Here is a 26,817-nt window from a genome sequence, read left to right as displayed (position 1 = left end):
CTGCTTATTTATTTTTTGAAATTTCGATCAACTTCAGCTTTTAAAAAAATTTTGAGTACGATTTAGCAGTTTTCAACCATTTGTAGTGACAATTTCTCAGTTGGTCAAAAATTTTTTTTAAATGTAAATATCAAAGTAGTTTAATGGAAGTGAAAAAATAAGATCAATTAAAATAACAAATTTTGGAATGTTACAGTGACATTACCTGCTTCACACTTGCTGTACCAAGAGCCCCCTGTATCCTGACAGCGTCCAATCCAGTCTCTTCCTCATCATCCTTGGCTCGCTCTCTACCTAGCAACATGGCGAACGGCGTGGGTTGTAGATTGGTGTGCAGAGACTAGATAACAGGAAAGTTAAAGAGATACATTATTCACACTTAGCTTGCATTAGAAGTTCTATCATTTTTCTCAAAAAAAAGAAAAGAAATCAAAGAAACATTAATGCATATACAGGTCTGTCAGCTAGGAACCCACAGGAGTTTAGTTGAGCCCCTAAAATTCTTGATATTGGAAAGATGAGGTACGGAATAGGATAGAGAGAGAGAGAGAAAATGGGAAAGTATCAGTGGGAGTATCAAGAAAACACTGAAAAAAGAATTAATAAAAATATCAAAGAACATTATTTGGTTTCTTTTTTTATTCTTGTACGTATGCAACTGACAAACTATTTGGCTCTTTCCCACAATAATAGCTGTGCGTAGTTTCAAGTATTCCAAAATATGGATCTTAAAATGCAACAGGTCATTTCTTTCTGATGCAATATTTGACTCCACACAGTCTGACAGTATAGCCAATGTCCAAAATTTGGAATACTGCATGACAAAATCTGCCAACCTCGGCCAGCTACATGTCTAAAATTGAGCACACATCTAAAAATTCCAAATTGTCTGAAGCCCAAAAGCAGTTAGCTACCTTTCTATGCTCATTTTACTTATAGTGGGTGAGCACAGGGGGTTAGGCGGTACCGCTGGGGGAGCTGCACTTTTATCATAGGTAGTTGACATCATGGGCTACACAAAAATGCCTGATAGCAATTGAAATCGAGTAGCTTTTGAAATTTTACACATGGTCAAATTTCAAACTTGCTCAAATTGTGTTAAAAACATTTCAATTTATTCCTCTAGTCTCAAAGATTCAGAAAATGTATAGTTTGACCTATCTAGGATGTACCGTTCTTGAGTCATAACCGTTAAGGTCAAAGGTCACATCTTGGCTCTATGGGTCAAGACTTCAAAGTGCTCCGATTTTGCTACAAAAGGTGTCAAAATGTTTGTTTTGATAAAACAATTCAAATAAGGATAGGATTACACCATCTTAAGATGTGTACCTAGGTAACACAGCAAAATAGGTCAAGGTCAATACACCTCAAAGGTATTTTAAAAAAATTGATGCAGTCTAGATCTGACGAGCGAGGGGGGGGGGGGTCGAGGTCAAACAAACACCTTTTTTAGCCTGAGAGTAAGAGAAAACTACATTGATTTATGCAGATATTGAACTTAACATTCAAGGTAGAAACAATTTCATGCATTTTGAAAAAATGAAAATAGTCAGTTAAATTGGTCTAGTGACTTTCAAAAAACAGTCACGGTCTACTATTTACCGTACAAAATAAGGCAACACTTTGTTTTTCTTTCCACCCAGGGGAAACTACTTCTGTCCAAAACAGGAGCTGTCAAAATCCTTTCCTTATTTCCTTGACACATTACGCACAAAATTAGGTATGAACATGCATAAAATCTGGGACAGGGTGTATCACAGACCTTTTTTCCTCTTAAGACAACAAACATGGAAATACACAGAGAAGTATTTGACTATTTTCATCTCAATTCAATCATCTATTGCCAGAGGCACATTATTCCAGTTGAAATCCATACACCCCCGATGAAAGGAATTACCTTAATCTCTCAAACAGGGGGTGTAGATTTCAAATGCAGTCACCCATTCAGGTACCTCCATTTGAAATTCACACTCCCTGTGTAGAAGATTAAGGTTGTGTCTTCTATAAAGGGTGTATGGATTTCAACTGGAATAGCCCAAAAATTGCCTATTTTTTGAAACAAGCTTTGTTTAAGGTGGTACATACTACACCCCTTGATAAATTTGTGACTATTTTTGCATTTTTCTCAAAAAATAATAACACACTGGTATATTATAGGGGCAAGGAATCCAGTTACTACACTGGAACTTCAGTGACTCAAGCCAAGCGGCACGTTATTTATGATAAGAAAAGAGGTACCACTAGAATGTATGTACCTCATTTCTTAACATAATATATAATGAACCACTTGTCTTGAATCACTGAAATTTCAGTGTAGTAACTGGATTCCTTGCCCCTATAATATACATAACTTTTATTACCAGTGTGTAGTTATTTTTTGAGAAAAATGCAAAATCAGTCACAAAATATATCAGGAGGTGTAGTACCACTTTAAGTGATGTGTGATGTGATGGATAGCTTTGAGTCACTGAGAAATAAATACAAGTTATCATCGCGTCTCAGCCTTTGGATGTAGTATCTTCACACCCAATATGCACACATATGGATCCCATTTGAATCAATGCGTCTAGACTCATGCACAAATTCCATGTCCTGCAGGGTAGAAAATCAAGTTTGTTACGCAAGTGGTAGTCTGATAGTTTATCTCGTATCACACATACATGTTACAATTATACAAAATGTAAATGCAAATTGTAGCTACTGAGAGCAGCGATGGGCTGATTGGCGATGTAGCCCAACACTCACTTCTGACGCCAGCCACTGAAGAACGCTAATGTCAATGATATTGCCCACCACTAAAGAAGTGTCTCCATAATTTTCTCTAAAAGACCTTTGACAATTATCACTAACAATTTGGTCACATATTTAATGACTTTTTTATTGTTTTTACAATTTCCACAAAGAACATCCCAATTTGTAAAGCCAATAAATTACAAATTAGATTAACAAATACCAAAGCTGATCACTTATTTCTAGCTAGGAACTTGGTGGTCTGTCCCACGACCTGTTTTCTCCTCTTAGATTCACTTACTGCAAATGTCGCTGTCTCAATTTCACAGACCTAGATTTAACTGGATGGATCAAATGAAGTCAAATCGACTTTATCTACAATCATGAGAAAAACAAAACAGTGACACAAAATGACTCACTTGATCAAATTATTATAATGTCTAGATAACTTTGTATTTGAAATGCACTTATCAAGGTTCAATCATGTGCACTAATGACGAGGTCAAATATGTGTTTGAATTCAAACTTTACTTCAAATCGCAATTTTGCAGTATAACACCCCATCAAAAATAATTTATTTTTAAGCTGGATTCATACTTGATCGCTTTTGCAGAAAAGCGATTCTTGGGATTCTTGCTCAGTGTTTACTTCGTTTTTCAGAGCATCAAGCCAATCAATCGATATAAATCGCTGAGGTAAAAATTATGCTGCTTTTGAGAGATGAAGAAATCCCAACTCCAGAGCGATGTCGCCTGACACATGAATGCATCAACCAATCATTTCCAACAAACTGGATTATTTTGCTAATTATTTACCTTTCTCCATCAATACCTTTCAGGTATAAAATAATTCAAAGTAATAATTAATGACAGTACGTACTGGATGACCTAAAAATGAATTTTGTGGCCTTAAATCTTGCATACAAAGTACTAACCAATCACAAGTGCGTTGGCATGGTTAGATTCCCTTCCATGTTACACACGCACAGGTGCACACACTGGCATACATCGCACAGTGTACGCTATCATCGTGCTATGTTCATTCAATTGAAATTTCTAGTATAAGTAAGCCACAATCCTAATTATATGTGCCACAGCAGCCTGCACGCAGATTGGGTCATGTCACAGATCAACGATACAGCTCTATTTACACTTCAGATTTGAGAAAAAATATTAGATACAAAAATTAAGTAAAGCAAACATTGGAGTGAACTGCTTGTCCCTTGATACTGCATGCATAGTTTCGTCTACTTCTCCTCTGCTGCGCATTGTGAACTAGACACAATTGCACAACCCCTCAGGGCACTAATTTTCACTACTTCCCTCAAACCATGTTGTATTTGTATTATTTAATGTCTTCAAAACTTGATTTTCCTAAGCGTGATTCATATATAGCCTAAAACTATTTCCCTAGTCTATGGCCTAGAACTATTTCCTTAGTGTGCATATTCTACAGAAAACAACTAACACGACTAATGAGTCACTGATGAGCATCTCAGACTTTGTAAAAGACAGTAGGGAACCAAGCCCCAAGCCTATATCCTCTTCTCTCCTCTCAACATTAAACATGCTACAATCATATTAACATTAAAGTATCATTGCTCATATCATACTAACAACACTCTCTATGGGGTGAAACCTATCATCCCTCACAATCCAGTGGAAATGGTGGGTATATCCTGTAAATAGCTACTTTTTACACCCACCAATCCATTTGAATGGAGTGAGAGGGTGATGTGGCATCAACATACACAATGCCTATGGGGTGAAACCTATCATCTATCCCACTCAAGAGGAATTGGTGACCGTATCCAGTAAATAGAAACTCTACACACCCATTAGTTCCATATTTCAATTCAATTCAATTCAATTTTTATACATCAGTCATTTGAGTGAGATGGTTTGAAACCTAACATCCTTCTCAATCAATTGGAACTGGTGTGTGTATCCAGTAAACAGACATTCTATACACACCCACCAGTTCCATTTGAGTGAGAGGGGTGTTGAAGCATCTACACACGCAATGCCTATGGACTGAGACATAACATCCCCCGCAATCAAGTGGAATTCAGTTAAAAGATAATAATTTGAAAAGTGGGTGCCTCAATGCTATGAACAAAGAAGTTGTAGACTGGTTTAATACACCAAGAGTATGTATAGCTCTATAAGCCACTGCATGCACATTGTTTTGCTTTTTTTACACAAAATTGAGCTGTAATTGTTTTGAAATTGAAGTTAAAACTTTGAAACATTTTCCCAATCACAGATCAAGTGGTCATACATGTATCGTATTCATTCCAATAAGTGCCCAGGGTGCTTAACAAAGTCATTTTGGGTGGGCGCTTTTTTTTTACCTCATTTACCTAATTTTTCATAAGGGGCGTTCATTAGAGACAAATTTAGGTATGTTCTAAATAAAAGAGTCCTGAGACGTTCAAGTAGCTTTCTGATGCAGAAAATGTATTGCAAGTTTACGCAGGACTTCTAGCTATTTCACTGTATCAACATCTATCTGTCACTTCAACATTATAATGGTACCCTTTAGCAAATTGAAAATACACTGGGTGGGCGCTTATTGGGGCATGGACGCTTATTGGAACGAATACGGTACATGTAGGGCACTTTGATGGAAATTATTTTCAATAAATTTACAGCTCTGCTGTCTATAATATCTCTTTTGATGTTTCCAAATTCCATATCTCTTTACTTTCACTTGGTGCCAACAAGTCTCAGAATGCTATTCTTGATTGTATCACAAGATTCTTCAAGCTAACTCACTTTAACAGCCCAGTCCAAAACAAAATGATCCAACTCCAATATTTCTAATCAAATGATCCCTGCCAACTGAAATCTCTCTGTTTTATATCCTCCCAAATTCCACAAACACAATAACTGCACTAAAGCTTACCATTTGTCCATGGCTCTGGAACTCCTTGCCCTCTTCCTGATCCCTCCTCTCACTGACCAAACTAAACAAATCCTGCTTCCTAGTCATCAGATAAAGCTGAGATACATGTTCCCATGGCAACAAGTCTTTCCTAGGTGATTTGCCTCCATCGCTGGATTGATTGTTCTTGACTAACGGTGTGAAGATAGCCATGTCAATGGGTTGCTTCAGGAGAGACTTCTGGGCATAGATGATTCTTGGTTCTGATGTATTGAACACAAACACTAGATGGAGGGAGAATTGGTAGATGGTGTCAGAAACACATGTACATATATATGGTTATAATTTAAAGGGACTTTCCTAGTCTATCAAGGACCAAAAAGATCTGCAAATTTGTCTGAAATCGTATGAAAATGGTTGAGAAACTAGGAAAACACCCTTAAACCATTTTTGTCCTCAGAAATATTGACAAATATGAAGAAAACAGAACGGTATAAGATCTTTGAGATCCCGTCTCCAACTGGCTTTGCACGGACTTTCTTAGGCCAAAAAAATATAAGTTGACTTGCCCTTGTCGACCGACCCAAAAATCTGAAAATTGTTGATAAATATTCCATTTTGAATATTATAAAGATAAAATGATGATAGAATACTTTGATATTATCTATCAATGTATACTTACAGTTGTTAGCAATATCAATCACAGCAAACATGCATGACAATGGGTCTTCTATCAGGAGATGCACTCCAAGACTCACATTCCAAAGAACTGGAGGGAAAAAAGACAAAAAAATATCACTATTGTGAATCATACATGGGGGTTTTTTGTTTGTTAATTACACGGTTACACGGAGATACACTTGGGTTCTGGTGGGACCATCTTCATTCCTGTAAAGTAGCCCTACAGTGGCTCTGTATCTTCAATGCACACAGTGGAATAAAATGAAAAATTTTAAATAAAAGTTTTGGCTGGCAAATCAAATGTTACAGCATATAGCTGGGACAATAAACCAGTGATCACAAAACAATATAAACATATTTTGGAGAATACAAACTTTCCAGTCAATAATTAGTGGAGGCAGTCACATTATTCCATAGTTGATAATTCAGAGGCAGGTTTTAATAGCAAGGATATAAAATGTGTATTTTGTTGGATATACTGAACATTTGTTATGGAACAAAACCACAATATTTCTTTATGCATTCAAACAAAATTTTACCTAATTTTGAACACAACATAAAAATATGCGTACCAGAAATTGTCCTTCGACTTAACATCAGCAGACTGGCAACCCAAAACAATAATTTTACATATTTTGGAGACGATCTGTCTGCTGATGAAAGCCGAACTGTTGACTGAAAATTCCAGATACGTACATTTTTGTGTTGTGTTTAAACCACTAAATTATGTTTACTACAAACACAGACAAACTTTCATTCTAATAAAATTTTACCTCCATATGCCAAGATTTTCCCATTATTATGTTTTGGTGAATCCAAGTGTGTGAAAATATTGGATCCAACACATAATAATGATAAAATTGATGCTTTACGCCCAATATTTATTGGTCTCGCTATGAGTTTTAAATATTGTACGTCGAGTCCAATATTTTAAAACTCATAGCTCGATTCAATAAATATGGGCTCAATTGATCCAATTTTATAACAAAATGAGTTCCCACAATCCTCTATTTTTCCAGGCATGTGTATTACCATCACCTGACTATTTGTGAGATAACAATTTTTTTTTAAATTTTTTTTTTTTCTATTATAAATTTTTTTTCCTGGTAGAATTGGGCTGTTACAACTTTATATCTGTTATCTGTATACATACTCATTTATGCGTATGTACCTTGTCGAGTACAAATTGGAATTGGAATTTGACATACTAATAGTTACAGGTTATATGTGACGTGTCATGTCAAAATTAAAGGAGACACTTTTGGGCAGAATCGTAAATGGAGAAATAGCCAAAAATCTGCCCGGGTGATATTTTCACAATTTGGGTTTGTTGCGAATTTGTGATGTTATTAATGTTTAAAATATTGTCGATAGTTTCAGACCGGAATATAACTGGCATCTTGTATTTTTTGAAACATTTTTCAAGGTAATTCCTACTCTCAACGTTGTCAATAATATTTATAAAGGCCAATACCTCAATTTCCACTTTTATTATACCATAACTTACAAACTCAATATCTTCGCTTAGGTATGTCCGATTTTATTGGGGGAAACAGCGGTGTGGAGCAAAATATCTCTATATTTACGATATGTAAAAACCTCAAAATTGATAACCTGCTCAAAAGTGTCTCCTTTTGACATGACACGTCACATATATCTTTTTGGCTATTCCAGTTGAAATACATGCTCCCCTATGGAAGACATGTCCTTATCTTCCACACAGGAAGTGTGGATTTCAAATGGGTTACCTAAATGAGCGGATCCATTTGAAATCTAAATCCTGTGCTGAGGAGATTAAAGTCACGTCTTCCACAGGGAGTATATGGATTTCAATTGGTATAGCCCAATTTTATTTTTTGCGAGATTGTCATGTCCAACCTGATAACATACCAGAGCAAGTCAGTAAGTTCCACACAGTAATGGAGCCTTTGGTTGAAGCCACAAGATGGCAGGATGAAGAGATATGACCAAAATACAAAGACCTGTGAATTAGGAAACAAAAAAGTTTAGTTCAATAACAAACAAAGTGTGCCGTGGTTAAGAGTCACATAAAATGGTGGTCCCATGTACCAGAAGAGCAATATCTGGACATGTAAAAGTTGCAGGCCTTTTCTTAAAGAGCAGGGGATCAGCCCGGGCCTGTTGTCTGTCACACTCAGCATTGAGGTCAACTTGCGTTGCCCTTCGACCCGTGGCACGCTTTGAGGGATCTGAGTATCCTGAAAGCGTGGATAAATGCCGTTTTATTATTATTTATTATTATTAGGGAACAACCCAAACGATTAATGACATACTATAAATGTAATAACTATTTTTTTTTCTATTGCTGACCCCTTCCCTGTCTGTAATAAAGTATATGTGACATGATCTGGTCCATGGGGGCCAAAAGGCAGCAAATTTGAAAAAGAGATAAAGGCAAAAATATGGAGTAAAAAAATAAAATACATAAGAAAATATACATCACAAAACCTCATAACTTTAGAACCAAGTATGCTAGACCTTTGATGTTTTTCAGTATTATGATAGCCTAATGCTGGTTTCATACTTTCCTGCCGCTTGCCGCTTTGAAGATGATTTTACTTCACTGCACAGTCACGCCAGAAACGCTAGCGGTGACCAGCGGCAAGCCGATATATCGATCACTCCACCACTTTGCCGCGGCGGTGGCACCACTGGGAATTGAAATCAAATAAACTCGGAGCGGTGCCGCTCTGACGTATGAGAACAAAATACAAATTTTGAGCGGTGCTGAGCGGCATGAAGAAGCGTCACGCCGCTCAGCGGCAAGTGGCAGAAAGTATGAAACCAGCATAATACTACTACAAGGTATTAATTATAGTAACTCAATTTTCAAAAATGCCTCCTTTGGCCCCCATGGAGCAGATTATGTCACATATGAGAAATTTATGTAATCTATGTTGTAACCTCCTCCCTCCCAAAACAATCTTTTGGGTTGTTCCCTTATAGCTGATAAAGAAAAGAATGACTGAAATTATGATATACTGATATAGATATTGTAGCGGGGGTTCGAAATTGTCACAAATGTCATAAAAAAAGGGAGAAGACAAATCATGTCTGACACCCGTCTAAAGTCACCGCGATGGCGCACTTTACAGTAATCGCACATGTAGGCGATTGCGCAGTTGATCAATAATCGAGATTTGTTATGGTGTGGAATTTTGAAGGGTTGCGAAACAATATTTTTGCGTGTATGTACAGACAGAAATCGAGGTAGAAACGGGAGGTTTCAGGTAATAGTAAATTTTGATTATGAATCTTAAAATATATAATATGTATGGAATCCAGTGGGACCTGAGGCGTAGTGTTTTGGATAGCGTTTTGGCGGTGTAAAATAGGATTTTATGCGAGCAATTTTGGTATTCAGATTTACATGTAAAAAGGCGATAGTCATTCTTTGCTATGAAATTTAGCAGTAGAGCTAGAAATCTTCCCAAAATTTCCTTTTGTATCACGTAGAGGTGCTGCTTATGGATAAAGGACGTCAGTAATATGTATTGAGTTGGTAATGACCTTGTTTGGATGAAACACGAGCGTATTGACCGTGCATTGGTCATTTTCTAATCAGGTTTCAGTGTGAGATTTAACATTTTATAAATTGTGCATGTACAAGTATAGTTGCCGTATAAAGCATAAGGCCATTGTAAATAATGTCTAAAAATAGACCAAGATGTTGTTGACCTGGATTATTTGGATGTTTATAATTAATTAGTTAATTACTTTTCTGTATGTTGTTATGTCAATTCAAGTGACCAAAATTGCCAAAAAGAAGTGTATGTCTTACCAATATTAATTTCGGATTAAAAGAAATTAATCAGTTTCATGTCAATGATGTTTACATTTCAATCATGTGAAATTCTAGTAAATAGGTGATAGCGCTGTGTTTCATATTATGCATTTATCATGTTACATGAACTTATGTGCGGGCGTATAAATGTCAGTTATGCGAAATGGTATCATGTTTGAGCAGAAATGCCATTATTTATTATAGCTCATGATGCGATGCAAGCGAACTGTAGTCATAATCCAGATTTAAATGTGTGTATCAAGGGATGAGTATTATTGTTTCATTAGGTTGTATAGGTTGGCGTGAATGAGACAGTATTTAAATCATAACATTTTGGATTACCGTATTCCATTTGCAATTGTTTGGATATGAACATGGTGGTGGACGTGGTAAAGGAACAACATTTGTCTATTTTTGTAGTGTAAAGACGAGCGAGTTAAGGATGAATGTGAACCAAAGAGTTGCAAAGGAAATATTGGTGCTTTTTCTGAAAGTAAGGCCTAGTTGACATGTACGTATAGGCCTATAGTCATGTGGTGCTACAGTGGTGTACTAGAAATTAAGGTGGTACCTTACTCGAGTGTCATATATTTATATGGTGCTGATTATGCAAATTTTATTGTGTATCATAATTATGTGTGTCTATGCGTCATATTTTTATATTGAAACCCGTCCATTTTATATGCCAAATGTGTGTCTGGTTACATAAAGTTACCAGCTTTTTCTATATATAATCATGTGTACAACAACTGATCACATAAAGTGAGTCAGATATAAAATATGTGTTTTTAATAATGTGTGCTACCAATCTGCGTACCTAATTCAGGTCCAAATACATAGGTACATTTTTATATTGGGATTTCTTGTTTTACCAAAGATATCATTCCAAAATGTGAGTTTGTGAAGTCGAGGTATAAGTCGAGTTCAGACGAGTTATCATTTATTCCCCTTTATTTTCAACCAAATATGTAGGTCCTCTATTTGGAAGTTACTAAAGCATTATTTATTTTGTGAGCCCAGTAGGCCTTCACTAGTTAGTATCAATATTTTCCAAAAGAAGGTAACTCGTCCATAATGTTTTGATATATTATACATGTAGCACAAAATACTTTTGCATGCTTTGTTAAAATTGTATGTTATAAGAATGAATCCCTGCTATGAATATTATGTGCACTTTTCTGTCAATTGTCAGCATCTAAAGTTCACACATGCCAAGAGAGTTATGTGTTGGCGTAGTTTTGATTTTCTTTGAGGAGTTATGGGGCGAGTTGGTCATAAACTGTCATGTTGTGGGGAAATACACACATGAACCCAAAATTTGCTCATTTGTATTATTTTTTGTGTGATGTGATTAATGATAGCCAAGAATTAGATATCATTATCATTTTCACTCAGTGCACCAGTAGCAAGTATTCGTAATAATTGATTATCTCATGTCTTTTAATATATTATGTGTGATCTTGCAACAAATAATGTATAATGTTCGATAATGACCATGAGTGTGCTTATGCCGAATGGTTTTGTCAGTTAGGAGTTATTATTGGCGAGTATACGGATAAAGGAGTTCCTCGATATACTTTGTCAATTGGCGTCGTGATAGTCTCATACCAATTTGACCTTTATGAGTTCTTTTCATGGGGAGTTGGCGAGATGTTTTAAAAAAAGGGTCACCTGTCAGATTATTCAGTGAGTCACTCCGGTCATGTATGTTGCAATGTCATGTTATATTTTATGTGTAGAAACTAAGCAAATCTTTATTTATTTTTGTCTTTATCCAGTTTCAAAACTTCGTACCCAAGTTTCGCATTTCACCTGTATACAGTTTCAATTCTCTCAAGAGCTCACAAGTTTCAAAGTTTCAATCTGGTGGCTTCAATTCCAAATGCAACTTTAAACTTAAGTTTTGAATATAGTTCAAGGTTGGACTATATTGTGAGCATGAGCATTTCTTGGTTGACTGAGTTGTAGTCATACTTCAAGTCCAGTCCAGTTCCATTATGGGCTAGTGTAGTGTAGACGTGTATTCCAAAATGAAGTAAATTGGGATTAACTGTGATGTGGTGGTTGTTGTAAGATTATGTAAGGAGCAAGACAAAGTAAGGAGTAAAGATTATCACTAAGTGTGATCTATGTTAACTGAGTAAAGTATGGTGGAGAAATAAAGCAGTAATCATAAAAGGAACCTCTGAGAGTTGTCACCGTGTCCCCTTTCCAGTTGGTCCATCACAACGCCTCAGTGCGCCGCCAGATTCCGGCTCTGGCCTACCCACCCCTTAAACCAGTTGATAAACACGTATAACATCAGCACCAGCCGCTCGGTCCCGTTACAATATACTGCTCAAAGCAGTTAAATAAGAGACTTGACAACTGAACTTATTGATTCAAAATTAATTTTTTTTTAAATAATTCGCTGGATTAAGTTGGGGGTTAAGTTTGTATCACAGATTTATTTACTTGTTTTTTTGTTTCATTTTGTTATCCTATCAGCAGCAAAATTAAACAAAGTGTTATAAAATGGGAGTAAAGGTATTGCTGAAGGAGTGAGTACTACATTAAATATCAATATCAATGGCATGATTGATGCAGGGTCAACACTATAAATATGCTCTTATCATACCTTCAATGCCTGTGTGTTTGAAATCTAGTGGCTCTCATCAACTTTCACAGGCCTGAACTCAAATTATACTTTTTTAATGTTACACTGGTCACATTTCTAACACTTTGTAATAAGACTTCAGACTCACAAATCAGTAACAGGTAGTGATGGATTGGTCTTGAAGTCAGCATTAAGTCTATCATAATGACTTTGCAATGTGAGGTGGCAAAATTTTATGGGCACGCAGTGTAACATGTTTTGGGCCCGCAGTGGCCCTACCTACCGTATTTCAAGCATGGACACATTCATATGCTGCTTTTTTCAGGCTAAAGCAAATAACATTCTTTTAGAGCAGGCCTTCTAAACTAGTTTATTTGAAGAGGCAACTGGACAATTTTAGTGATCATGAAGTGCCAACATCTCAAGGGAGGACTCTGCGAGGTAGCGCGTATGCATAGCACGAAAAGGTACAGTGGTGCTTTATCTGGGGTCCAGGGGGGCAGCGCCCTCGGAAGCTCACAGATTTCAAGGTTTTTTAAAGGCCTAGATTGGATATTTTCACCCCTTTTTTGTTCAAGATTTATGTGAAAAATTATTAAAATTACCGCGCACCACTTCGACTGACTCCAAGCGCCAGTTGAGAAGGCCTGTTTTAGAGGGATTCACAAGATAAACACTTAGTAGTAAAATTGCTTTTTGAGAAATGGGCCTGTCATGTGACAAAATTGTTGTGTCCCATAAAAATGTACTGTACACTTACTCAATAGGATCATCAGGTGTTCCCTGGCAGAAGGTTCTCTTCAATTCATTTGTGTCTGGATCCCAGATGGTGATAATCTGAGCAAATGATACCGCTAAAAGGGAACCATCCGCACAGAAACTGGCATCTTTGGGCTGTAGGTTACGATAGCTGCCAACAAATGTGCAATTCCAGGTTTTCATTTTGCCTGTAATTTGAGAATTCAAAGAAACACACAAAGATACAAATATTGAAGGAACAACCAGACAGAAGCACATTTTAACTGCATTGGCATTACTTCCTTTCTCACAGTTCCCCTGATTGGATCATTACATAATATGAAAAAAATGTAACCAATCAAAACAGAGCTTTTAGACCTTTTAGAAATTTTAAGCTTTCAGCCCTATTGATTATTCTTACCATTACCCCTGATTGGTTTAACGCATGATATACCAATCTCTGTAACCAATCAAAATAGTTCTTATTCTAAAGTCTTTCCTGAAATTCTCCATTTTGTATGATCCACTTCAAAATTTGTTCAACAGAAAAGATACACCTGCAGATAAATGTTGACACATTTTTCCAAATATCAGATCTTCTTTTCATAATATCAACAATGAACCAATTCCAACATTCACAGAATGATGCACAGAAACCAGCTAAGGCCATCTTAATTTAATAGTTTGTCTCAAAGCTCCTGCATGCATTAATAAAATCACCCGCAATTTCACGTTATTTTTCAAACACGCAAACAACTCGCGTCTGACATCATCAGATGTGAAAATAGCCTAAATCGTAAATCTCAATAAAATTCTTCATCTTGACCACAATGAAACCTGCTTAATAGATGAAAGACGGTCTATTCTTGTCAAAAAGCTCGTTCGACAAATAAAAAAAAGGAAGCAAAAAAAAAAGAAATCCCTTAAAAAAACTGCATTCCGCATTAGGTTTTCAATTTATGGGAACTGCTTTGAGACACACTATTAAATTAGGATGACCGAATCTGTTATTTCAATACTCACTGTTGACATCTTCATCATCTAGTAGCCGCCACACCTTAAATTTCTTATCATTAGCTGTAGTGACTGCCAATGGATCATGGAGGAAACCATCTACCTCCTTTGTTGAGCGCAGTTGAAGTGCGTATACTTGAGATTCGTGAGGGCTCTCTATGACAGTGTTCAACTTGAAGCTATAATAAGAAAGATAGCAAAGAGATGAAACAGATTACAAACACAGTGTCTCTTCACAGGGCTATTCCATTTAAAAATCCCCCTCCCACATAGGAGATTTCACTGCCGTCTCAATTTTAGTTGCACCTTATGCTGAATCCAGGTGGAAAATTTTGTTAGTTTTATGTTAAATTACAGTTGAATAATTGCCGAAATTCATCAAATCAGATGGATTGTTTCACAATTGGGGATAAAATTAGACCATTATGTTTGGAATCCCAAACTCTTCCACACCTTTTCAACTTTTTATGGATAAAAATGATTGGATCTAAAATCATTTAAACTGTTGAATTTGATTAGAATTCCAAAATCTTCAAAGGGGGTGTGTGGTGTTCAAATGGAATGGCCCATTTTGCACAGCTCTTTTCCAAGTTGATGCTCTCTCAGAAGCTCTTAAAACCAAAATGAACAGGACAAGTGAAGAAGTAAACAGGAGGAGGTGGAAATGAATTGGCCATGTGCAAATTGATGGATGACAACAGCCACCCCATGAGAGGGCTTTCCTGGGCAGAAGGAAAGTCGCCATAAGACAACACTGAGGAGGACAGTAGAAAAAGAAAGGAAGAAACTGGGGTAGAGGTCATGGAACGAAGCCAAGCCAATAGCTAGAGACAGGGAGAGCAGGAGGAGGAAACTTGCAACTTTATGGGCTACAGAGCTTGAAGAGAATAGGTGAGGTGAGGTTAGGTTAGGTGAGGTGAGGTGAGGGGTGAGTGCAGGGTCAGAAATTCGCAACCAAGTGCAAGAATCCTTTTGGATATAATATTTATATAACTTTGTATGATAAATTGAAATATTTGCGAGAATCCATTTAGATTCTTGCAATTTTGTTGATGAGAATATTTGCAAGAATGGATTCTCGGATTCTCCCAAATTTCTGACCCTGGAGGTGAGGTGAGGTGAGGTGAAGTTAGCTGAAGTGAGGTTAGGTGAAATGAGGTGAGGCAATAGATGAGGTACTCGCAAAAGACAACAGTTGGTTAATATCAAGTAGTTAATGCAAGAAGGTCCCATCTGCAAATAGAATGCAGAAAAGAAAGTTAGTAATCCCCCCGGCCCCCCTACTCAACACAAAAGTAGACAACCATGAGAGTTACCAAATTGCACAGAAAAGGGGTTATTTTTTTACCAGTAGCAAGGACCGTGAAATTGGCAAAAGAAGGGGTATTTAATTTGGACTGTCCGTGAAATTTGAGCGTGAAATCACCAAAATAGGGGGTATTTAATTTGCACTGTACGCAAAATTTGGATAAAAGGGGTACTTGAGAAAATTGAAAAGGAGTGTTTGAAATTCTAGTAATTGAAAAACACAAAAAAAGGGTTGTTTTTGGCCAAATTTTGTCCTCGATTTTGCATGGGTAAATTTGATGAAAAATCATTGCAAAGGGGGTCTTTGAAAGATTTGGTAACTCTCATGGTTGCCAACATTTGTGTTGAGTTGGGGGGGGCAGGCTGCAAATAGAATGCAGAAAAGAAAGTTAGTGATCCCATGCAAGTATTATAAAGCAAGAATGCTTCTTATGTCGAAGAAACAATGTGAGAATAGTGAGGGTGCCAACAACAGAAGGTGAGAAGTGCCTTGGCTTGAGATTATGGAAGACATCTTGGAGTCAAAATTGAACACGCCCAGGCTGAAAGAGCTTGTCAAGATGGCAGAGGTAGTGGTGGAAAATCTCCTCACATATTCAAGTTCCTGTCTTATGTTAATATACTTATGGCAACACATCAAGCTTAAGATAGGAAGGTGATCTCATGCATGGGTACACATGTATTGTTGTCAACATTTATGTGCGACAGCCACTCTAAGCCTGAGGAGCGGTAAAACGAGTACATCATAATCACCTAGAGTATTAATTGTGGGTTAGTAGTGACGATCTCTATTTAAGAAATTCCACTTGCCTTTGTTTTTCCTTGTCAAATCCCCAGAACTTAAGCCTCATCTCCATGGATGTTTCCTTGTCATCTCGCCTCTCAATTGTCGCAAGCCAAGCGCCCTCTGTGTCAAATGCTACTAGCTCCACCTCTGTGTTTACCAGAGGCTTGTCTAAACTCTCTGGAGAGATGTAGTTTTCTCCAACTATATCAAGCTGAAATGAAGAGAAATAAATTATAATGAAGGGGCCATTCTTATGCATGTAGATTCTAATAAGAACTACTGTCATGACCTGTTTGAAAGACCCAAGGTGGCATTAATATTACTATTTTCCTCAGGGGTGATATAATGGTGAGACAGAGATAAAAAGACTTAGTTCACGTCTGAAATTCTGACAACTACATAGAAAATGCCATACTGCGCAGGTCGGCAAATCACAAAACACCTTTGCCCTGACGTCAGACGCGAACTAGTCTTTTTTTCTCCGTCTTTCATTATAGGTCAAGCCATGGACATTTATATTACCCCATTACAAGCGGGTACATAATAGAATCATATATATCTTCAGTCCTTTGCAGCTTTAGCTTGTCTCATCTCAAGTTGAGAGTAACGCCATGTTGGATTTTGCAGCAGCAGATTCGAATCAGTGCATTTGTGCAATTGCGTCGCCAGGGTACGAGCAAATTGCCCTTCAACGCGTTTGTATACGCACAGCGGGATTAGGTTATAGAGCGCGATACGAATCTGCCACTGCAAAATTCAACATAGCGTTACTCTCAATTTGAGACGAGAGACTATATAAAAAACAAAACAGAGGTCCTTACAAGGTAATCATTTGTTATAAAAAATTTGGTGTGTGTGTTCCATTTTGGCAGAAAAGCAAACTTTCATACATGCACACACACAAATAAACCACACATATCATCACCATATGATACAAACACAACTTACATTGTACAGTAGCTTGTCCTGCTGAAGATGGTAAAATTGCAGGTGTCCTGGTGTTCCATTTAATACCAATGCCTTTGTGTGTGGGTCTGTGGTTAGTCCTGTAGGTATACACACTGGACCAGTCCGGGTGTAGTCCCCAAAGCTTAGACCCTGAATTTTCTGCTTGATTTTGTCCACTTTCAGTACTATTATTGCTGAATGCAGAAACAAAATGGAACAAGTTAGTTTCTCACATTGAAATAACCTGACACTGGCACACAAACACCCCCTCTTAAAAGACTTGTTATAGTTTGTGTGAGTTTCCATCCGTGGTGTTACACACCCCCCCCCACACACACACCCAGGTACAAGAGACTCTACCCTGGACAATTGAACGAGGACATGTTTGTTCCAATTTTGACCACCTAACAGAGGACACAAAGAGGACACACATTTTACACATAATTACCCACAAACATTTAGAACAAATGTCGCTGGTCCACGTTCGAGGGCAATTACATACACACACAAACTCACATACTATAGTGACAGAATTCTATCAAATCATAGATTTCATGGTTTCTTGATAAAAATCTTGTCAAGAATTCAAACCCTAAATACTTACCATTACTTGTCAGACACAATGCCTTATACTGGTTGTCATGGGAACAACTCACATGACTGATTGGTGCACCTAAGCGTGGAATGAAATCCCTGTGTTTGGAGTTGTACTGCCATTGGACCAGAGTACACTCATGACCTACACTGTACAGATAGGAACCTGCAAACAAATTGGGATACAAATAGTGTCAATATATTTAAATTTAGTTTAAGTTTCCCTTTGAGCCCAGCCCGTAAGTCTTTGCAATTAAATTTTGTTAAAAAAGACTGATCAATATTAATACTGGGGAGGCGGAAGGGGAGATTAAAAGAAATTGTTCCATTTTTTCCCCAATTCCCCCACATAGCGTAAATATAATCAATCAACATTCTTTCACAGGCCATTGTATCTAGACCTGAGAGTGATAGAATTAAACAAAACAAGTCAAACATCAGCTATAGTCTGCAAAGTTAGTAATTCAGATATTGTTTTTTTATTGTATCTCTAAATGTAATGATGAGAAGTACACAAAAGTATGCATTTTCAGAAGAGAAGGAAAGAAAGCAAGGAATCCAACTAGCATAACAGATTCCTGCAAAAATGTTTGAGAAAATTTCATAATTTAAGTTTACTTTACTGACTCGAGGAAGGTATACCAACTATATATTAAGGGGGTACTACACCCCTGCCCAATTTTGTGCCTATTTTTGCATTTTTCTCAAAAATTATTGCGCATTGGGGACAAGTAAAGATATGTATATTATAGGGGCAAGGACTACAACTAATATTTAATCAATAAATCAATAACTACTTGCTTTGAGTAGTTGTAGTCCTTGCCCCTATAATATACATATCTTACTTGTCACCAATGTGCTATAATGTTTGAGAAAATGCAAAAATAGGCACAAAATTGGCCAGGGGTGTAGTACCCCCTTAATTTGACCTTTACAATTTGTTATAAATTACACACTACAAATGCTTCATTTTGCTGCAGTTGCATAAAAAAATTACATATTGAAAACTATTGAATTAACTCAAGAATCTTTTCTCAGGAACAAAAGCCGAGTCATGTATAGCTTTGGCCAGAAAAGTATTTAGGAAATTATCATGTAGCATATTTGGGTGTGTCATTATGTTTTATGTGACACCACATAACCCCAACACACACTAACCTTCAGGTGAGAAGCCCACATCTTCCACTCGCAAGGAATGCCAATGTTCACTTGACAATACTGGCTTAGATTTATTGAAGTTACGCCACAGCGTGACGTGACCGTTGGCATTTCCCGTTGCTATGGCGTAGTCTGTAGGATGGCAAGCCACACAGGTGAGTATTGACGACCTGTTTTCTGACAGACTGTGAATGGAATGGATTGAAAAACAGGAAATAATTGAAAAAAGTTTGTTAATAAATTTATGTAATGACACTGAGCAATGTTGTGAAAATCTATGCTCAGAAAAAAGTAAGCATCCAGGCTCTGTTGCTTTTTTTCTTTAAAGAACAACGTGTTTATGTATGTTTTACATTATTCAGGGCACATTTTATAGCTGGTATGGTATCCCATACCAAAATTCTACTTTCAAATGTTGAGGTTACAGCAGTTCTTTCAATGTACACCAGTGTACCACTTGCAATCTGAAAATGCTACGCAATAGTTTTCAACTAAAATATTCTTTTATTATTTTGGTTCCCATGGGTGCCAGCCCAATATGGTAGTTTTTCCACAATGCTACATAAGGCTGTAGGCTGAAAGAAAGAAGTTCCCTCCCCCATTTAAAGTGTGGATCAATGTCTTACTATACTGATTCTGCATTCTCCTCCTCATTAGCAGTAAACACCACCTTCAGTTTGCTTCCATGTATTGCCGCTACATATTCCCCTCCTGCACCAATCGCTGTCCCTCTGTCGCCAACTTTAATCTTGTTAATGACTGGGGATGCCTGAACAGGAACCGCTCTTGATGAAGACTGCCTGCTGGGAAGATGCACAATGGCAAGCTTGCCTAAAAACTCATCATCTTCTTTACCTGAAAATGAACAATTGTAATAAATCCTGCTAATTCTACTACATTAATAGGTTTGTGAATGTTATCAATTGATCTTACGATTGATTTACTACACTTAAGCCCCTATCCAATCAAATTATACTAGAGTAGCTATAAAATATCAAAATCATTCTGGAATCTTCAGGCTTTACTGATCTTCTGGCGGCTACATTTTAACGTATTGAAAATATATTTCAAGGGTCTACTTTTAATAGACACATGAATTGCTGAACATTAATGGCAAGTAGTGTGTTTTTTTAGAGGGTTCGCCGTCGGACAAGTTTATAAACTTGTCCGACGGCGAACACGCTAAAAAACCCACTAATTGTTATGAATTCCTGTCGAAAAAGCCTATCCCACAATTAATGGCAAGTTTGCCCAATACAATTTACCTAATCAACGTTTTCCCACTGCCCATTTTTTGATAAATTTGCGATTAACAAAGATTTTTTTGTTCAGATGGGATGCACATTTTATTTTGCACGTGCACCAAATGATCATGAGGCTGGTAGTGCATCTGAGGATGAAGCTGTCAATCAGACACCAACCTTTAAAAAGATCTCTTAAAGGTTTAGCTCAACTTTGTACACTTAGAATAATAATAATGTGATGAATTCTTACCCGAGTCCTGAGGAATCTGTACATAAAGTTTGTTCTTCAAATCTGCATGCACTAGTAGTCCAAATAATGGAAGCCCAAGTGTAAATGTCTATCAACAAATGATAAAGATAATACACACTTATAATATGTTCCACATTCATTTGGAGTATACAAACAAATATTTTTATAAGCTATTATCATTTGAAGAGGAAGGGAGGTACCACTAGAATGTACCTCTTTTTCTTGACATATGAAATGGGCCGCTGGTCTTGAGTCGCTGGGTTTTCGTTGGGGAGATTGGGTTCCTTGCCCCTGTAGTGTGCATGGCTTTTGTTGCCGGTGTGTGGTTGTTTCTTGGGAGGAGTGCGAAACTGGTCACAGGATTTGTCAGGGGGTGTGGTACCTACCACCTTGATGTGTGTAATATCATATGTAAAGTGCAATCCAAATATTTCTTTATTCTTGTACCTTTAAGTCTTAGGCTCATCAAGGACCACAGTGGAAGTAAGTGTGCTTTTAAATGTATTCTTTTCTGTGTTTTTTATTGGTTTGAATCCTAAATAAAATGAAATGAAATGAAATTCTGTTACCTATTTCGGACAATGGTCGAGTTCCATGTTCTTTAACCTTTTCGCAATGCTCCAATGTAAATTTGTAATGGAATCTATACAGTCCACAACTTATAAGTTCCCCCCTAATACTTTTTAGAAAAAGTCAAAAAATAATTTACGAAATGTAAAAACGTAAAAAGATATGCATAGCCCTATTTGTTTTACACATGCGGACCAATTTATAGCGTCACACATCATTGCGTTCAGTCACAATGGTTTATTGTGTAAGAAAAGAGGCTGACTTTGAGAGCTGACTCCTATGGACTCACATGCAACTTTTAACATTGCCTAAAACGGTCTCTTTTTTTACATAATGAACCATTGTGACTGAACGCAATGACGTGTGACACTATAATTTGGTCCATATGTGTAAAACAAATACGGCTACCCAAACCTGTTGACCCGTTTGCATGTTGTCAAATATTTTTCGATTTATTTTAAAAAGTATCTGGGGGGAACTTATAAGTTGTGGACCCTATATTATAGTATACATTTAACCAGATTACAGATTTCATTACGGTACCCCATCTTCTGTACATGATATCCTTATTTCACAGAGTATTTGAACTGAAATCATTTCAAAGCAGCACATCTATGTTACAATTGTCAAATTAAGCAGTAACCTTGAATAATTATATTTTCAAAGTTGCTATAATTGAATGAACACAATGTGCCACTTAGTCATAATGGATAATTCCAGTTGAAATCCATACAAGGAGCATAGATTTCAAATGGAGTTAGCCATTCAGGTAACCTCATTTGAAATATAACACTTCCTGTGTGGGAGATTTTAAGGTGATGTCTTCAATGGGGGTGTATGGATTTCAACTGGATAAGCTCAAAGTTGCTGAAATTAAATGGGAAAGATACAATATATACACTATCCATGTACTGGATGCAGACATGGCAAAGAATGCACCCAGAAGACCCACAATGATAAATTAAATTTGTTAACTTACTTTCAGGAGTATCCCATCTGCATAATCCCACAGGTTGATTGTACCATCAAGGGAACTACTAAAGAGCTGAAAAGTAAACAAGTAAAATTGAAATCAACATAAATGAGCGATACTGAAGGCGCTATACAATATAGAATCTCTTGTGTTGAAGTAAAATGATTCCGATTTACATGTATCTCAGTAGCATCGGTATAACTATTTTTGAAGTGTGCTGGTAACCTGGATCTACTATGGTGAATTGCATCTTTTAAAATCACCCAGACTTTTTCTATCTATTTTACCATTTAGCTGATGATTTAAAATGAAATTAGTCTATATCCCATTCTTCTGATAATGCATCATTTGTCACATCAACTTTTTCTGTTAATTTAAAATTAATGATGCCACTTACATTCTTGTTACCTATTACATGGACAAACCATCTGAAATTAACATGGACATTTGATGAAATTCATACACTTCCCAATATCGTAGTGTATTTCTTGATCACATAACATCACAAACACAGCAGGAAAAAGTGGGCAATACGGGAAGCTCATTGCCAGGAAATGTTTGGTTATTGACCAAAAAAAAAATAAAGAAATACATAAGGAAATATGTCATACTGGAGGAAATTTGGTAAAACTGGAGGGAAATTCTGGATTGCTTGCAGGGAAAAAAACATTTTTTCAGCCTGTGATCACAAAATTACTTTATGTTGAAATATGTATATCCTTTAACCACATGGAGGTAAATAAGGATAGTGCGCACTGTTCGCCGAACCGATGAGTCGTCTGCTCATGGTTGCTTGTTGCAGATTTGTTATAAACCAAACCCTAAATTGCCCGCTATGAAATAAAACACGGTTCCAAAAGTAGCACAAAATCTTACTAAAGTCGTCAGTGTTGCCCGATCATCCAGTACTACTTTTGCGACAAAGTTGGTTTCATTCACAAAAGTAGTAGAGATGATCTGGCAACGAGATAATGAACTAGATTTAGGAGTGTGCTTGCCTTTATTATTCAGCAATTTTATAATAAACAATAGCACACAGTAAAAGTTGAATGCGCTCAAAATATGTAATTCATTTAAATTCATTTATCCATACATGATAATTAAGTAAATTCAGTTACCATTATAGTATTTGGTGCAGTTTTTGTTAGGTCTCTTCATTTCGTAATGGGTTGTTCATGTGTGTGATTTTCAATGAAACGGCAACAAGCTTGAGGTCAGTGATCTACGTTTATCTATGTCATTGTGTAACCCTAAACCATTTGATGACATACCTGTAATTGGATGAGAGGATTGACCCTGACAGCAGTGACTTCATTTCGATGTCCCCAAAGCTCTGTAACAAACTCACCACTGGCAACGCTGAATACTCTGATTACTTCACCAGAACACACAAAAATGTACCTGAAATTCAAAATAAATTTAACGATATAGAATGATTTTATGTACAGTATCAGGGTTTTCTTTAATGCACAAGTCACACATAGGTAGACGTATACACATGTGCCTTCACACACTTTGTGTACCCCTTCAAATCCAATCTTGAAAATGTGACACATGTTCAAATATTGCATGATTTGATATAGCTGATATTATTGTGATATTTATACTTGACTGTTGGTGGCTCAGTAAACTTTTGTACGTAATTACGTATGTATGTACCGCACAAAATAAAAATGAACAGCAGTGCTCATATTAAGCCGGCAGACTTGTAAGTCACGACTTGTGATGCATTTACAGAGTTATAGCCAGCACAATAAGCTAATTCGATAATTCAGAACAGAGTGCATTGTGGGTAATATTCTAGGACAGTCTTGGGGGATATAATAACACAATCCTTCCATAGACGGCTGTGGGAATGGACTTTGACTGATTGGAAATTCCTGTGATTTTATTTGTCATTTACAACGTTGGTACTTCCAAGGTAGGTTCTAACTATCTTTGTTTGTTATATAAAAGTTCTATGGGGACAATCAGACCCAACAACTGGGAAAAAAAATTTAAAAGGTTTTTTTAAAAGTGCAAAGTTCGTCACCATTGAAATACTGTGTGAGGCCTGGCTGTGATATCCCGACAGACTTTTACCCACAATGCACTCTGTTCTGAATTATCGAACTGGTCGCATGTCATAAGTTGGGTATGCAAAAAGGGTGGAGGGATTACACTTTTCTGAAAATTGCGTTACAAATTTGATTGGCTTTCCGTAACCCCATGTCCTACAGCAGTGGTTGATACCTCATTTTAAGCCTAATTTTATATTCTTTCAATCTGCTGAAGCATATAATTATACATTATTCAGTAAAAAAATCACATCAGTTGAAATGAAAAATGCCAGGGGTGGAGGAGCAGGCGGATGTGGAGCAGGCGGATGCGGGAGTGTGCAATAGGGCCTATGTGAAAATTAACATGTCAGCATGTCAACACTACTGGTTACTTTTTCAAATCTAGTGAGGGTATGATGTATTGACAGCTTTGAATGTTGAATTTGTACAACTAAAACAATTACTGACTACTTAAGGTGGTACTACACCCCTGATAAATTTTGTGACTAATTTTGCATTTTTCTCAAAAAGTAACTTCAAAATTACTACATTTTGTGTACACACTGGTAACAAAAGTTATGTATATTGGGGCAAGGAATCCAATATACTTTCAGTGATTCAAGACAAGGGGTTCATTATATAAGTTAAAAAATGAGGTACATTCTAGCGGTACCTCTTTTATCATAAATAAAGTATACCGCTTATCTTGAGTCAATGAAATTCCAGTGTAGTAACTTGATTCCTAATACCCCTATAATTTACATAACTTTTGTTACCAATGTGTTATTATTTTTTGAGAGAAATGCAAAAATAGTCACAAATTTATCAAGGGGTGTAGTACCACCTTAAATGGTTATATGTTCCATTTTTTTCATTTTCAATGAAATCCTAGTTGAATTTCAGTATTTTTAGCAACATGCTAATGTACATTTCTCTTCTTGATATTCATTTCCTTAATAATAGAATAACCGTCTCGCTAATTACTTGTAAAAAGGTCATTGACCTTCACAATGTAATTAACATACGTACAATTATTTCAAATAGTTCATTTGAAGCATTAATGTATTGACACCATATCCTCCAAATCTGATGACATTCTTGCATAAAATAAAATATTTACAGTCATTTTTAAAATTGAGGTCCGATTTGAGAAAAACCCATTTGAAAATTGAGATTTACATAGACACCTGTGTATTAATTAATTAGTAATTAAGCATTATCTCATAAATTAAGCATGTGATAAGGTTAAAAATGGTGTTAATTATTAGAGGTTTTCAATATATACAACATATCAAAAAATACATTTTTTGTCATTTTTGACCATGTAATGGAAATTGTACCCAACTCATGACATGCGACCAACTTGCTTATTTTAGTGCAGGCTAATTTTAGCAGCTGAGTGTGTGTAAGGAGGGAGATTAAGAGATGAATTTGTCCATGTAGGGAGATTAAGAGATGAATTTGTCTGTGGCTGTTCTCTCTCCTTACACACAGGTCACAGCTACATGTACACTGCAGACGAATTCATCTCTTAATCTCCCTACACGGACGAATTCATCTCTTACTGTTCTCTCAGGTAAAAAAACACAACATCTTGGTTGTAACTTAGGCATTTTCTGTGATTTCAAAGATTTTTTTTGCCGGTCCATGACCAATAATATGGCAATATATTTAAGCTTAGTGCCAGTCTGGATGATTCTTTTGCCGGATATCTCCGACTGGCGTGGCTAGAACACTGCGCATTTAATTACATACTGTATACCATCCATGATACAATTTTAAATAGGACCCAAACTTTGGTTTTCATTACAGAGATGTTCATTGGATAGCAACAGATCAAAAATAAGATTTCTGATTGGCCAATTTCACTGTGTGTTAAATCGTTGGCACTGGTTGGTCGGCGCAGATCGGCGCCCAAAAGCTCCGCGTATGTCACTCATTACCAGGGCACTCGCGTCAATCTGAGCAAGGTACTGCCGTTCTTCTTTGAAATCCAGTGTAGGGCCATGATGATGTTTCGTGCTATAAGCTTTACAAGGGGACAACTAGGTATGCTAGGTGAATTCAAATTTGCCATCAAACCACATCATTTTACATCAAATTAAAGCGCTTGAGTGAAGAAAGCCAAAACTGAAAACATTTTTGTCATAGCACTTTCCGTAACAAAGTTACATCTTGTCAAACTCAAAGATTGACTTTCATCAAAAAGATTCTGCTAGCAAAATTCCCCAAAACAGCATTTAGCTTTTAGGGGTGTTTCTAGATCTTAGTCTCATGGCGATGGCAGCTTTTTTAACTGCTATCAAAATCCCTCTAAAACTCCATGTGCGAGTGTCTCATCACCATAAAAAATCATATATTTGGGTCAAGTGAAGTATAGAAAACATATTTATGTAGGTTTCCTTCACCAACCTGTTCTCGAAAAAAATTCAAATTTCTATGTAAATATGCATTGTGTTTGGGCCCCGGTCTCGGCGAATTTCGCTGACTAGCAAA

The 26,817-nt window shown here is 36.7% G+C and overlaps 1 protein-coding gene across 1 annotated transcript in view; it reads right to left on the bottom strand.

Annotated features, from left to right (window-relative positions):
- The window catches only part of LOC140151020 (WD repeat-containing protein 75-like), a 36,135-nt gene that overhangs the window by 6,472 nt on the left and 2,846 nt on the right, over window positions 1–26,817 (bottom strand). The window contains exons 2-15 of the mRNA XM_072173210.1: window positions 23,554–23,683; window positions 22,289–22,354; window positions 20,740–20,827; window positions 19,872–20,100; window positions 19,246–19,430; window positions 18,098–18,253; window positions 17,494–17,687; window positions 16,569–16,756; window positions 14,460–14,629; window positions 13,459–13,645; window positions 8,188–8,279; window positions 6,299–6,385; window positions 5,638–5,900; window positions 206–340 (exon numbers count right to left, since the gene is read on the bottom strand). Coding sequence (XP_072029311.1) covers window positions 206–340; window positions 5,638–5,900; window positions 6,299–6,385; window positions 8,188–8,279; window positions 13,459–13,645; window positions 14,460–14,629; window positions 16,569–16,756; window positions 17,494–17,687; window positions 18,098–18,253; window positions 19,246–19,430; window positions 19,872–20,100; window positions 20,740–20,827; window positions 22,289–22,354; window positions 23,554–23,683 — 2,170 coding nt within the window. The remainder of the gene's footprint in view (window positions 1–205; window positions 341–5,637; window positions 5,901–6,298; window positions 6,386–8,187; window positions 8,280–13,458; window positions 13,646–14,459; window positions 14,630–16,568; window positions 16,757–17,493; window positions 17,688–18,097; window positions 18,254–19,245; window positions 19,431–19,871; window positions 20,101–20,739; window positions 20,828–22,288; window positions 22,355–23,553; window positions 23,684–26,817) is intronic.

Source organism: Amphiura filiformis, chromosome 4, assembly GCF_039555335.1.
Source record: "Amphiura filiformis chromosome 4, Afil_fr2py, whole genome shotgun sequence".
NCBI lineage: Eukaryota > Metazoa > Echinodermata > Ophiuroidea > Amphilepidida > Amphiuridae > Amphiura > Amphiura filiformis.
This window is presented reverse-complemented; position numbering and strand designations above follow the sequence as displayed.